Source organism: Piliocolobus tephrosceles, chromosome 15 (genome assembly GCF_002776525.5).
Source record: "Piliocolobus tephrosceles isolate RC106 chromosome 15, ASM277652v3, whole genome shotgun sequence".
Taxonomy (NCBI): domain Eukaryota; kingdom Metazoa; phylum Chordata; class Mammalia; order Primates; family Cercopithecidae; genus Piliocolobus; species Piliocolobus tephrosceles.
Window position 1 is genome coordinate 28,526,559 of NC_045448.1, and position 13,598 is coordinate 28,540,156.

Consider the following 13,598-nt stretch of genomic DNA (forward strand, 5'->3'; position numbering starts at 1 on the left):
TGGCCTCCCAAAGCTGGGACTACAGACATGAGTTACTGCACCCAGCCATGTGCCAGTGATTTTGATTGAACATTCTAACCATCCTTGTGACTGATGGGGTAGGTAAAAAGACAGCACAGGCACATATTATTTTCCTTTGGTGTGAATCATGTATTTCGGGTGAGGTCATGCACTCTTCTGGACATCATGTTCGTAATTTCTAATCAAAATAACCTGAGATATGTCTTATAAGAGGAGATCATCTTATCCTTATACCTCCAATGACTCAAGCCCATGGTAGGAGCCCAATAAATGTTTGCTGAACTAATCTGAATGAGCATTTCTAAATCATCAGATCAACAATCCCTAGGTTTGAAAAAAGATATTGAAAAAAATCAACTACACCAAAATGCCTTTCAAACAACTTTTCACTAAGAATATCTTTTACAATAACTGTTTTGCTTTATGCCTTCAAAGTACTTTATTTATTTATTTTTTTCTTTTTTGAGATGGCCTCAGTCTGTCGCCCAGGCTGGAGTGTAGTGGTACAGTCTCACCTCACTGCAGCCTTGACCTCCATGGCTCAAGAGATCCTCCCACTTTAGCTTCCCAAGTAGCTGGGACTGTATACCCATGCCATCATGTCTAGCTAATTTTATTTTTTGTGCAGACAAGGTCTCACTAAGTTGCCCAGGCGGGCCTCGAACTCCTGGGCTCAAGTGATCCTCCTACCTCAGCCTCCCAAAGTGCTGGAATCATAGGCATAAGCTTCCATGCTGGTCCAAAGTTATTTTCAAAAACCTTCTTTATAGTCTCATTTTCTAGTGCTTCTCCAAACTGACCACAGATACATGCATCTCAACATCATTAAAAATGATGTTTCAAAATGAGATGCTACCTGTCATCAATAGGCCATGGCCCTGGCAACTTAGGTGCCTCATTCTGAATACACGTCAGAGCTCATGAGTGATGTGCTTTATCCAATGACCTACGGGGCCCTGGGATGAGACACATAGAGTTAATGTAAGTGATTATTTTTTAATAACCAATTGGTATTGGGTAACCAGTAAAAACTAAAAACTTGCAACTTTTTCCTCCTAGTCAGCACATAGATGCAATTTACCAAGTGCTCTCTCCTATGGACTTTGCAACTTTGTAAACACTCACATCATGCTCCATTGCTAGATGGCCCTGTCCCTAACATAGTTAGCATAACCAAGAAAAACATACTGGGCCTACTAGTTGGCTTAGGATTTTCCCAGCGAGAAAAGGAGTCACTTTTTGCAAATAAAAGAGTGACAACGAGGAGTCACAGGGGACATGGCTTATTGACTTTCTGATGAAGGTGGCTATCTTGATGGCTAATTCCACACAGTGGGAAAAATTCAGAGCTTTTGCAAATAAGGATCCACAAAGCTAATTACGTGCTGCTGTCACCAATAGTATAAACCAGAACAGTTCATTCATTTATTTTAAGCCATCAATTCCTTGCTAAGTCCCTGAGGTCATTGATTTGACCCATTTGGCTAAAATTAGCTCTTCAGAAGTCAATATGAAAAATGACCAGGTTACAGCACTGGATGGTCATTCACTAGGGGCATCATCTCATCGTGAGCCAGCAGTGCAATGTGCTGTGTAGGTCATGAGGCTGTTTCTGTGGTCACCACCTACTCAGGGGTCCTGTGACTTGACCTACTGTGTCATCGGGAAGGAATGATGCCCTGTGGGAAATAACAGCCTGCTCGTCCCTGGGCACAACCAGCCTACTGAGTGAGTTCAAACTCCCCCAACACGTAGAGGAGTAAGTGTTTCCCTGCCCTATGGTTTTCATCATCTAAAACTTTGAGATCTCTAAAGTCCCTGTCACAGAGTCACTTAGCCTTTAATTCCAGTTAACGCGTTTCTTGAGCTTCCCTGTGGAAGGCACACAAGGTTCACGGAAACTCACACCGAAGACTCCAAAGGCAAACCATGCTTCCAATCTGGAGGCAGCTGCTTACTGCCATTGTGGAAATCTTAACGTAAGTCCCTAAAATCAGATGGCAAATGGTTTGGGCAACGCTTGGTGATAATTGAGAGAAAGCACGTTTTTCAGATTAGGGCCCCACGTGGTTTAAGTTGCTGAGTTACACAAGACAAAGCCCCAGCAAGCCAAGCCTTTCTCCTGGGTGTGACCTTCCGTGTACAGTGGGCAGTGTCCCCACTCTACAGTCTAGTGTGCAATTTCCTTGCCATTTGTGATACTTCATCGTGGCTTGGATGGCCTTCTGATAAGAGGCCCCCTCTGTAGAAATCGTGATGAGTTAATGATGTGTTTATCAGCTTCTCTCAAGGTGGTGGACAGTTTGTACCAGATAATGTTTAGCTAATCAGCCCATACAAATTTAATCTTATCACTAAATAGTTCTTTTTCCAGGGAGAGCAACTGCTAAAGTGCTTTACTGTATTTCTAAGCTGTGTTTGTCATTAATGATGACATTAGCAAACCTCAAATCAAGGTCTACGGAAATTAGGCCAATGAAATGCGATGTGCTCTATCTTAACAATAAAATCCCAGATTAAGTCAACTCCTCCCACCCAGGTTTGCTTCATCTAGTTTATTACTGTATCTCTTCCTGAGACTCCTTCAGAATGGCCAACTGGAGAACCACCCCTACCACAATCAACCAGTCTATCAGATGAGATCGGGCATGTTCAGGGTGGTATAGCTGTAGACCAATCAGTCTATCTATACACGTGTATGTACACATAGACATAAACATAGGTGTGTGTGTGTGTGTGTGTGTGTGTGTGTTCTGCCTACTACAAATTTAGGAGACAGGAATGGTAGGTTTCAGCTGCCTCTTTAGCAAACTGTAGTGATAATACTTTTGAAGCAAATTTATCTATCTCTTCCGTATTTTTCCAGCCCCAAAGATTTCCGCTAACCTTTGCACACTAGCTAGTGTTCACAGGATTCAGTGTATGATGCATTATGGCAGTAAGAATATAGTGTTTGACTGTTATCACCAGGAGCTAAAATAAACCACTCTAGAGTTGAAGGGAGAAGGTCTTATTTTTTTGTTTTGTTGCCTTTTTAACCCCATCGCCTGATTTATTTGAGAAGAGGTCGTTTTAAAGTTCTCCTGCTCAGCCTAGTGGACATGCGCTAATGTGTACAGCTGGCTTTGTGATTTGATATTGTTCTTCTTTTTTTTTTTTGAGACAGAGTCTCGCTCTGTCGCCCAGGCTGGAGTGCAGTGGCGCGATCTCAGCTCACTGCAAGCTCCGCCTCCCGGGTTCACACCATTATCCTGCCTCAGCCTCCCGAGTAGCTGGGACTACAGACGCCTGCCACCTTGCCCGGCTAGTTTTTTGTATTTTTTAGTAGAGACAGGGTTTCACCTTGTTAGCCAGGATGGTCTCGATCTCCTGACCTCGTGATCCGCCCGTCTCGACCTCCCAAAGTGCTGGGATTACAGGTGTGAGCCACCGCGCTCGGCCTTGATATTGTTCTTCTAACCACATGGTATAGCTGTGGATGACTGGGAAGAGCCAAGTAGGCTATAATCATGTGGAAGGCTGAGTGTGTGCATGGGGTGTGTGTGTGTGTGTGTGTGAGGGTGGATTCAAGGCATGGTGAGGGGGAGGAGAAAGAACACTGAAGAAAGATACTCAGCACCTCTTGAGTCTAAGAGACAGAGCTGTCATCAGTCTGTGCAATGGCAGCTACAGTTGTGAGGGCCACAAGACAATGTATACATATACATGGGAAAAAACTCTAGTCTTTTTTTCTTTTTTAGTGAAGGGGTCTCACTATATTGCCCAGGCTGGTCTCAAACTTCTGGGCTCAAGTGATCCTCCCAACTTGGCCTCCCTAAGTGCTGGGATTATAGGTGTGAGCCATTGCATGCAGCCCAATCTTTACTTATGTATTTTTTTTAGAGATGGGCTCACTTTGTTGCCCAGGCTGGAGTGCAGTGGCGCAATCATAGCTCACTGCAGCCTCTGCCTCCTGGGCTTGATTCCAGGCTTTTCAGGTCCAAGCGCAGTACTTGACTGCAGTCAATGACTTTGATAGAGACCAAGTGTCTCTATCAGTGATTCTCAAAATGTGGTACCAGACTGGACTGGCAGCATCAACATTACCTGGAAATTTGTTGCAAATGCAAATCCTTGGGCCCACCCCAGACCTATTGAGTCAAAAATTCTGAAGGTGGTGCCCAGCCATCTGTGGTTTCATAGGCTCTCCAGGTGATTCTGATGCAGGCTCAAGTTGGAGGACTGCTGCTCTATATATTTTGCACGCATATATTTACAACTATGTATGTGTGAGTTTGTATCCTTTCGTAGGAAGAGGCAAGAACTTTTACTTTTCCAATGAGAACAAATCCTCATTGGGGGCGGCTGTCCCCACTGGCAGACAGCATGGAAGGAAGTAGACAAGATGTCTCCATGGAAGGTGATGAGACCTGGAAGTCCCCGAGTATGTTTTCCACTCAGTGTTAATCTGGCTTCCTGCACAGGTGTAATTCTACAGCCACAATTTGGATGTTGACGGGTGCTGTGGGTTATATGTAGGCCAGCTGTGTCAAAATCATCTCATCCTGTGTTTCACTGCAGGCCTGCAAGCTTTCTTTTTTTTTGAGACGGAGTCTCCCTCTGTCTCCCAGGCTGGCTTGCAGTGGCGCGATCTCAGCTCACTGCAACCTCCTCCTCCCAGGTTCAAGCAATTCTCATGCCTCAGCCTCCCAAGTAGCTGGGACTACAAGTGCACACCTCCACGCCTGGCTAATTTTTGTATTTTTAGTAGAGACGGGGTTTCGTAATTTCGTCATTTTGGACAGGCTGGTCTCAAACTCCTGACCTCAGGTGATCTGCCCGTCTCGGCCTCCCAAAGTGCTGGGGTTGTAATCTGGTCACGCTACAGGCTTTATAAGCTGTCTTTTGCAAAGAAGGCTGTTGAGAAAGCCTCCTGCAGACAACTTTCAGTTTATCCCTCTTAAGCAATGGCCCACTGATATGTACCAGGGTGGGCCACTCCCCGGTACAAACTCTATACTAGGCTTCTTCCAAGCCACAAGAACTATTTCAACAATTTAGTGCAGCGTTGCACCACTAGACAACAGAAGCACATCAGCAATGGTGGAGCTGTGGCCAAGTCAGGGTGACTTTGGGGGTGAGGTAATTGGGGGAGTGGGAGGTGAGCTTGTGACCTGAGAGACCAAGCTATATATAGCTTAAGGAATTCTAGGTGTGGCCCCCCAAATACACTACGATTCACATTCTTATGTGTATGAGGTAAAGAGGTAGGTAGATACAGTATCTGTGTGTGTATGTGAGTAATTACATATATAGCAATATCTGTGTTAAACTCCTAACTTGTTTGCCAGGCATAACAGCCTATAATCCCAGTGACTCAGGAGGCTGAGATGGGAGGATCACTTGAGCCCAGGAGGTCGAGGCCACAGTGAGCCACGATCACACGCCACTGCACTCCAGCCTAGGTGACAGAGTGAGACCTTGCCTCAAAAAATAAAAATAAAATGAATATATTGATAGATGCTATAATATAATTGAATCTTGAAAACATTATGCAAAGTAGAAGCCAAACACAGTCATATATTATATTATTCTATTTATATGAAATGTCCAGAATAGATAAATCCATAGAAGCAGAAAGCAGATTATTGATTACCAGATATTGGTTAGGCCCTGTGGCCCTAACCTACCTTTCCAAGGTGGTTTTCTCTTTGCTGTCTCATATATGCTTCATGGAAGCAAACTGTGTGACTAACTGGGCTTTCAAGACATCCAAGCTTGACCCTACCACATCCATCCATCAGGCTTTTCCCTCCATTACCCAATCTCACGCTCCCTCATCCTTCTCTTATTCCTGAGGCTTAATTCAAATGCGACCTTTTCCATGAAGCCTGCTGTGACCCTCTCCTCAGGCCCCCCCAGGGGGAGATCATCCCTCCAGCTCTATAACCTTACATCACTTCACACCTCTCTTAGTGTTTATCAGTCTTACACCATAGTAACTATGGCTATTTCTCATTTTCTCCTTAGCTTGTGAGCTTTTTGAGGGCATTCTCTGTATCTGATCACTGTGTGGTCTCCAAAGCACCCAGCCACTGCTTGGTGTTCAATATGTTTGTCCTGTGAGTTAATAGCTGCCACATCACACAGAATGCTTAAAAGATAAAAAATACATATAGTCAAGCTGTGGAAAACAGCTTGATGCTTCCTCAAAAAGATAAGCATAGGATTACCATGTAACCCACCAATTCCACTCTCAGGTATATACCAAAATGATTGAAAACGGGCATTCAAACAAACACTTGTACACAGATATTTATAGCAGCAGTAGTCACAATAGCCCAAAAGTGGAAACAACCCAAATGCCTGTCAGTGGATGAATGGATAAACAAAAGTATGGTACATCCATACAATGGAATATCATTCAACAATAAAAAAGAATGAAGTGGCTGGGCTCTGTAGCTCATGCCTGTAATCCCAGCACTTTGGGAGGCTGAGGTGGGAGGATCACTTGAGGCCAGGAGTTCGAGACCAGCCTGGGCAACATAGGGAGACTCTCTCTACAAAAAGTAAAAAATTGGCTGGGCATGGTGGTATACACTTATAATCCCAGCTACTCAGGAGGCTGAGGTGGGAGGACCACTTGAGCCCAAGAGGTCGAGGCTGCAGTGAGCCATGATCATAAGCCACTGCACTCCAACCTAGGTGACAGAGTGAGACTTTGTCTCAAAACATAAAAATAAAACGAATGTATTAATACATGCTATAACATAATTGAACCTTGAAGACATTATGCAAAATAGAAGAAGCCAAACATAAAAAGTCACGTATTATATGATTCTATGTACATGAAATATCCAGAATAGATAAATCCATAGAGGTAGAAAGCAGGGTATTGGTTACCAGGGACTGGGAGAAGGGGGAAATGGAGGTGACCACTTAATGGGTATAGGGTCTCCTTTTGGGGTAATGAAAATGTTTCAGAGCTAGATAGAGGTGATAGTTGCACAACATTGTGAACGTACTAAATGCCACTGAACTGTTCACTTTTAAATGGTTAATTTTAGTTATGTGAATTTCATCTCAATTAAAAAACAGTCAACTGGGCGCATTGGCTCTCGCCTGTAATCCCAGCACTTTGGGAGGCCGAGCCGAGCAGATCACAAGGTCAGGAGATTGAGAACATCCTGGCCAACACGGTGAAACCCCGTCTCTACTAAAAATACAAAAATTAGCCAGGTGTGGTGATGCGTGCCTGTAATCCCAGCTACTCAGGAGGCTGAGGCAGGAGAACAGCTTGAACCTGGCAGGTGGAGGTTGCAGTAAGCCAAGATCGGACCACTGCACTCCAGCCTGGGCGACAGAGCGAGACAGCGTCTCAAAAAAAAAAAAAAAAAAAAAAAAAGTCAGTGGCATAAAAGTATTCCCTTTTCACTTTAGAGAAACTGAACTGATTTTGATAGGATGATGTAATATTTTATCCCAAATATCATCAGATCCTAGAATAGATTAAGTATTGGTTGCATTTCCATGGCAATTCCTTCCCTCCTCCCAAATCACCTTGCCAAGGGCCTGCCACCACTCACCTTGTAGCATCTGGTCTCACCAAACGCGAACACAGCTCCCCACTTAAAGCAGGATCCACCTTTAAGCTTGCTGTTCCGGTGTCCAGGTGCCCCAGAGAGGAAGCCAGCAGTCAGACTCCACGGCTGGCACTGCAGAGCCCATTGACAAGAATGGGTTTTTCCTGTCTTTTATCCAAGGTGTCTTGGTGGTTAAAACTGACTTTTTCTTCATTATCCTAGAAGTTATTCCTTTGTTTCAGAGTAGATGGGTCCAGTGCTTTCCTGGAAGCCCCATTTTCCACTCACTCCTGCTTATATTCTTAGTTCATAGGCTGAAGCCGGCTGACATCAACGTAATTGGAGCCCTGGGTGACTCTCTCACGGTAAGTGACCCTGATGCAGAAGGGGCAGGAGGGGAAAAGATTTTGACTAATATGAGAATCTGAAGAGGAAAATGGAGAAAGAAGGTCTCACTCCTGGCTCTTAGATGCTGCCATCTCAGGTCCTGATCTCCATCTCTCCATTGTCCGACCCACTCTGGCATTCAACAGCATTCACTTCCCATCATGGTTTCCCACCTCCATTCTGGTCTCATCTTTCTCCCCCAATGCTGAGATGAAGGAGAGAGCAGGAAGTAGAGGGACTCTAGAGGGAGTGTGGGTGACAGGAGTGACCCACCCCAAGTCACACAGCTGGTCAGCAGTGCGGCAGGATGGATAAGATCTCCAGACCATGCTGTAGAACTAACTCCTCCAAGGATCCAGTGCTTGGTTTTGTCCATGTAGAAAAGCTAAGGGAAGGTACCAGGACGAGGGGTGAAGAGATGATGAGACAGGAGCAAGTGCTAATGGGGGCAGGGAGGTTGGGGAGGGTGGGAAGACGGGAGTCTATGGAAGAGGCAGATAGGCCAGAGATGTTCCAAATCCACCTCTGCATCTGCCCCAGGGTGACACCTCAGACCCTGCCAAGCACTATCCATGAAAAGCAGAATCAGGCCTTTTGAGAGCCTGGGGGCCGGGGGTCCCAGAGGTTCCTAGACACAGCTTCCATTCAGCAGCCTCTCATCAGAGTCCAGCTGCTATTCCCTGGGCCAGTAGAATACAGGGTTTGCAGCTGAATCCTCCCCAAGAACAAGCCGACACCTCTCATGTCTATGGCGTATCACAGTGATATCGTCCCACTCAGTGGGATGTATCTTCATGACAAAATCCTGTGAGGTATGACTTTCTTTAAATTCAACCACTAAAGTCTGAGCCCAGTGGCTCACATCTATAATCCCAGCACTTTAGGAGGCCAGGGTGGGAGGATCACTTGAGGCCAAGAGGTCAACACCAGCCTGGGCAACATAGCAAGACTCCATCTCTACAAAAATGAAAAAAAAAAAAAAAAAAAAGCTAGGCATAGTGGCTTACATCTGTAATCCCAGCACTTTAGGAGGCCAGGGCAAAAGGATCACTTGAGGCCAGGGGGTCAAGATGAGCCTGGGCAACATAGCAAGACCCAATTTCTACCAAAAAAGAAAAAAAAATTAAGCCTAGTGATGCATGCCTATAGTCCCAGCTACTTGAATGGCTGGGGCTAGAAGATCACTTGAGCTCAGGATTTCGAGGCTGCAATGAGCCATGATGGTGCAACTGCACTCCAGGCTGGACAACAGAGCAAGGCCGTGTCTCTAAATCAGTAAGAAGGTGAATGAAGCTGGGCAAGGTGAAGTGCCCCAGGCCACACAGCTTGTAAGTGCTCGAGTCAGGATCAGAACTCAGGGATCCTGACCCTAAGTCCAGGGCCCTATCCCTGTGCTGTGACAGCCTCCTCCATGGCCCCTCAGCCACTCTTCTCCCCAAAGGCCTGACTGCTCATAACCTCCCAGGAAGGACTGGCAGACTGGGCCTTAGCAGCTTCATATACTGCTTATCCCAACCTCTTCCTGCCCGGCGGGGCCTGGCACCACCTCCTCCCAATTCCCTGGTCTCATTGAAGATACTCTCAGGACAAGGGGTCGTCACATCTCAGCACAGCTGTTCAGGAGTTCCTAGGGAGGAAGCACTTTGGGTGTGAACCTGCCTGGCAGGTAGCAAAGGAACTGGGCACCAGAGAGCAAGGATCACACCTGGGGGCCTCTTGTGGAGACCAGACTTCATCCCCCACTGCCTGGGAGGCCTGTCTCGGCATGCGCTTCCAAATGCTCAGAAACCACGTGCTTTAGGCAAGGGAAATGCACCTGAAGAATGTCCACATTGTGCTTTCTTCAGCTGATGATGGCTACATGGGATTTCATTTTATTACTACATTTTAAAGTGTGCATAGGTGAGAGATATTGGTATAAAAGGATAATGATCTATTTCCTTTTATGATATATTTCACAACTTTTAAAAACATGAGAAAAACAGGACACTAAAATGTATCCTTTTGAAAAGGTACAGTCTAATTTCAAGAGCACTTTTGCTAGACAAGTTTCACTTGGTCTTGGCCTAGGCAGAGTTTCTTGGAATGAAGCAGAGCTGCGAACAGCACCAGGCCTTCCCAGTGGGCGCTCTCACTCACCTCTGAAAAGGCAGGATGCATATGGAGATATGGTGCCATCTAGACCCTAGATCCCAGAGAGTGCCCCGGCGGTCCTGGCTGGCATAAGAACTTAGACCTTTTGGCAGGCAGGCGGAGGTGGGCGACTGGGGGAGGCAAAGAAACTCACCCCCTCGTTGTTCTCTCTCAGGCAGGCAATGGGGCTGGGGCCACACCTGGAAACCTCTTGGACGTCTTGACTCAGTACCGAGGCCTGTCCTGGAGGTGAGCGAGGGAGTGGCAAGGCCCCAAAGACCCCTTCATTGCAGAGCAAGGGAAACCCCCTGAGCATTCTAGAAAACAACACCTTAAGCAGGAGGTGGGCTGCTTTGTTCTTTTCTATGACCAACTTCTAGGTTTAATTTGAAAAAGGTGTTCACCAGCCTCCTCAAACCACTACATTGCCCAGAACAGTAGCTGAGCCTTGAGCCAGGAGTCTAGGAGAGAAACTACATAAATGTTTGGGTTGGAAATGCTTCTCTGGCTTCCATTTCTCCCTCTGCGATATAATCTCAGAAGGAGGCAGTGGCCTGAGTGATGCACAGATCATTGCCTTTGGAACCAGAGTTGTAACTGAGCCCTAGCTACCCAGCTGGATGTAACCTTGGGCAAGTTCCCTAACCTCTCTGAGCCTCTCTTCTCATGTCTGATGCAGAAATAATGCTACTACCTGAGCACTGTCTGAGGACTGGAAAGAATTTAAGTGTCCAGCACACTGTTTGACACAAAGTATCTGCTAGTTGGCATTGTTGTTATAGGGCCTTTATTTTACAGATGAGGAAACAAGGCTCAGAGAGGGCAAGTAACCTGACCAAGATCACAGAGCCAGAAGGTAAAAGATCATGAAGCAGAGCAGATACTTTCTGGCCCCTACCAGTGCATTCCCTTATCATGTATCACTTTGGGCAGGCTTATTTCTGCTCTGCATGTGATCAAACCTCTGCTGCAAGTCTGGGAAGGGTTGGTGTTTCCTCACCTGGAATCTGGCATTTCCATCTGACACCTGCTTTAACCTGAGTGCTGACTCTCTGGCATCCTTCCTCACGTTGCTGCACAGTTAAAACCCAAACATTTGGAGAACCTTTTAGATGCTCCTAGACACACTTGGCACAGAATGGGACGGGGGTGTGGAAAAGCAGGGAATCCAGTCCACTCTGGAATGCTGCATATTTGCACGCCTAGAAATCCTTCTAACTTTGATCACCTTGGAATTTTAGTATTGGCTTGGAAGATGGCTGACTCTCTAGAAGACACCTTTTAAAAACGGCTTTTACAAGCCAAGCAGGAAGAGAAAAGAGAAAAAAGTAGGGCCAACGTTTTTAAGACTACGTTTACACCAATAATATTAATGCACGGTGCAGTGGCTAGTTGGAAAGGGGCTGGCAGACGAGGGACTACTTCCCCTTTGAAAGCAGGGGTACAAGGAACCAACCTACCTCCCCTGCCCCAGCATCAGTGGAAATCAGCCGCCGGTTTAAAGCTGGCTTGTTGTTTGATGTGCTGGCCTATCGGGAGGGGAGCCATATTCTGGTTTGCTTTTTCCGTTTTTCTACTGAAGTGATGGGAAAGGGCAAGCTCCAAGCCCCACAGCTGTTTCTCGGGAGACGGGCGTTTCTGGCTAGTGTCTGAAGGGTCTTGGCGTGGCTGGCATTTTAACCTTTCATTTTCTTTCTTGGACCCACAATACAGCGTCGGCGGAGATGAGAGCGTCAGCACCGTTACCACCCTGGCCAGTGAGTACACTGCGGCGGGCGGGCGGTTTGATTTGGGGCGGCCCCTGCAAGCTTCCCGCTCCCCCGGCGGGTGGCGCCGGCCTCGGGAGGAGCCCCGGCTGCAGGAGCCCACTAAATTCACCAGGGGGCGCTGCCTCCCAAGACTCCCCGCTCCGCTTCCGACAGTGACGAAAGCCTTGGAGTTGGGGGCGGAGCGGGCTTCGAGGCTTGGGGGCCGGGGGCGGGGAGGTGTCAAAAAGAAATTGTCTTTGACCAAGGAAGGAAGAAAGTAAAGCAGGGAAAAAAAGATCTCAGATCACATCTTAGTGCAAGTCATTAAAAACTGATTCAATAATCTGGCATGAGATTAGAGAGAATAAAGAAAAGTGATTCAAGAATGAAGAAAAGGAAACCAGGGTGTGCGGCGCCTGCCTTTCCGAGCAGGTAACCCCTCTGCGAGAGGCATCGATCCAGGCACCTGGAGCGCAGGAACAGCTGCGCACAGACATTGAATTGCGGGGTTGCTGTAGGAACTGCTGCTCTTGCCGCAGGAGGATATGAAGTTACCTTGTCCGGGCTGTGCAGACACAGCCATCTTTGGGACTCAATGCTTTTCTTAATTTACTTCCCACCAACCTGCTCGGAATGATTGGTTTTTTCTTTATTTTTTTTGAGACGTAGTCTTGCTCTGTTGCCAGGCTGGAGTGCAGTGACGCCATCTGGGCTCAATGCAGCCTCTACCTCCCTGGTTCACACCATTCTTCTGCCTCAGCCTCCCTAGTAGCTGGGACTACAGGCGTCTGCCACCATGCCCGGCTAATTTTTGTATTTTTAGTAGAGATAGGGTTTCACTATGTTGGCCAGGATGGTCTCAATTTCCTGACTTCGTGATCTACCCGCCTTGGCCTCCCAAAGTGCTGGGATTACAGGCGGAATGACTTTTTAAAACCTGACTGTATTCTCTGAAGGGTCTGGTCTTATCATCTTTTTAAAATTCTCCCCAGTGCATACACATCTCCGTGCTTGTTCTTAAAGTATGCAAGCCATACATGTTTAAATTGAATTATTTCCCTGGAATCTTCTGGCTGATAATTTTATCTGGGAGGAATTTAATTGGTACCATTCTCATTTACTTCCCTGGTACATATCCCTTTGTAATATATCTTTAGAAGCTAACAACTTGAACTTGAAGCCACCAAGACTTGGATGAGGGGGACATCATAGCTTAATCTCCACATAGGCAGAGCAGAGTTGAGCAGACTTCACGTTACCTGTTTTGGTTTTTTGTAAATCCTGTTGAATATAGGTAGACAGGGTTCTGTGACACAAGCACTTCTTGCTTTCTTTATATCTAGGTCTACATATGTGAGCTATAAATCAGTTCCTCTATTGCTAGGAGATGGTTCAGGGTGCTTTTGTGAGTGTGATGAACTTGGCTGTGGGATGGCCCAATGTATACAACAGCTTTCTGGGCTCTCTACTTCCATGCTCCTATCATGGACAAGATAATTGAATATTATTTGGCTTCACCTCTTTCCCCAAAGTAATTTGCAAAGGATTGAGACAATGTCACCCCTCAGGTGGATGACTCCCCTGACACACTTAGCCCAGAAATGGATTACCAGCTATTTAGACTCTTCTTGCTAGAGATGTGAAGACTATTTGATTGTAGGGGCTAGATAATCCATGGGGAAATAACTATATGGAAATGTGTTAGAAAACTCATAAGAATGTAAGGACAGAACAAAATCCCCATTCA

The 13,598-nt window shown here is 46.3% G+C and overlaps 1 protein-coding gene across 3 annotated transcripts in view; it reads left to right on the forward strand.

The window, feature by feature from the left end:
- The window catches only part of PLB1 (phospholipase B1), a 147,313-nt gene that overhangs the window by 59,075 nt on the left and 74,640 nt on the right, over positions 1-13,598 (forward strand). For all 3 annotated transcript variants that reach the window (XM_023217267.2, XM_023217268.1, XM_023217269.1), the window contains 3 exons: positions 7,890-7,948; positions 10,279-10,352; positions 11,817-11,860. In XM_023217267.2, the coding sequence (XP_023073035.1) occupies positions 7,890-7,948; positions 10,279-10,352; positions 11,817-11,860 (177 nt within the window). The remainder of the gene's footprint in view (positions 1-7,889; positions 7,949-10,278; positions 10,353-11,816; positions 11,861-13,598) is intronic.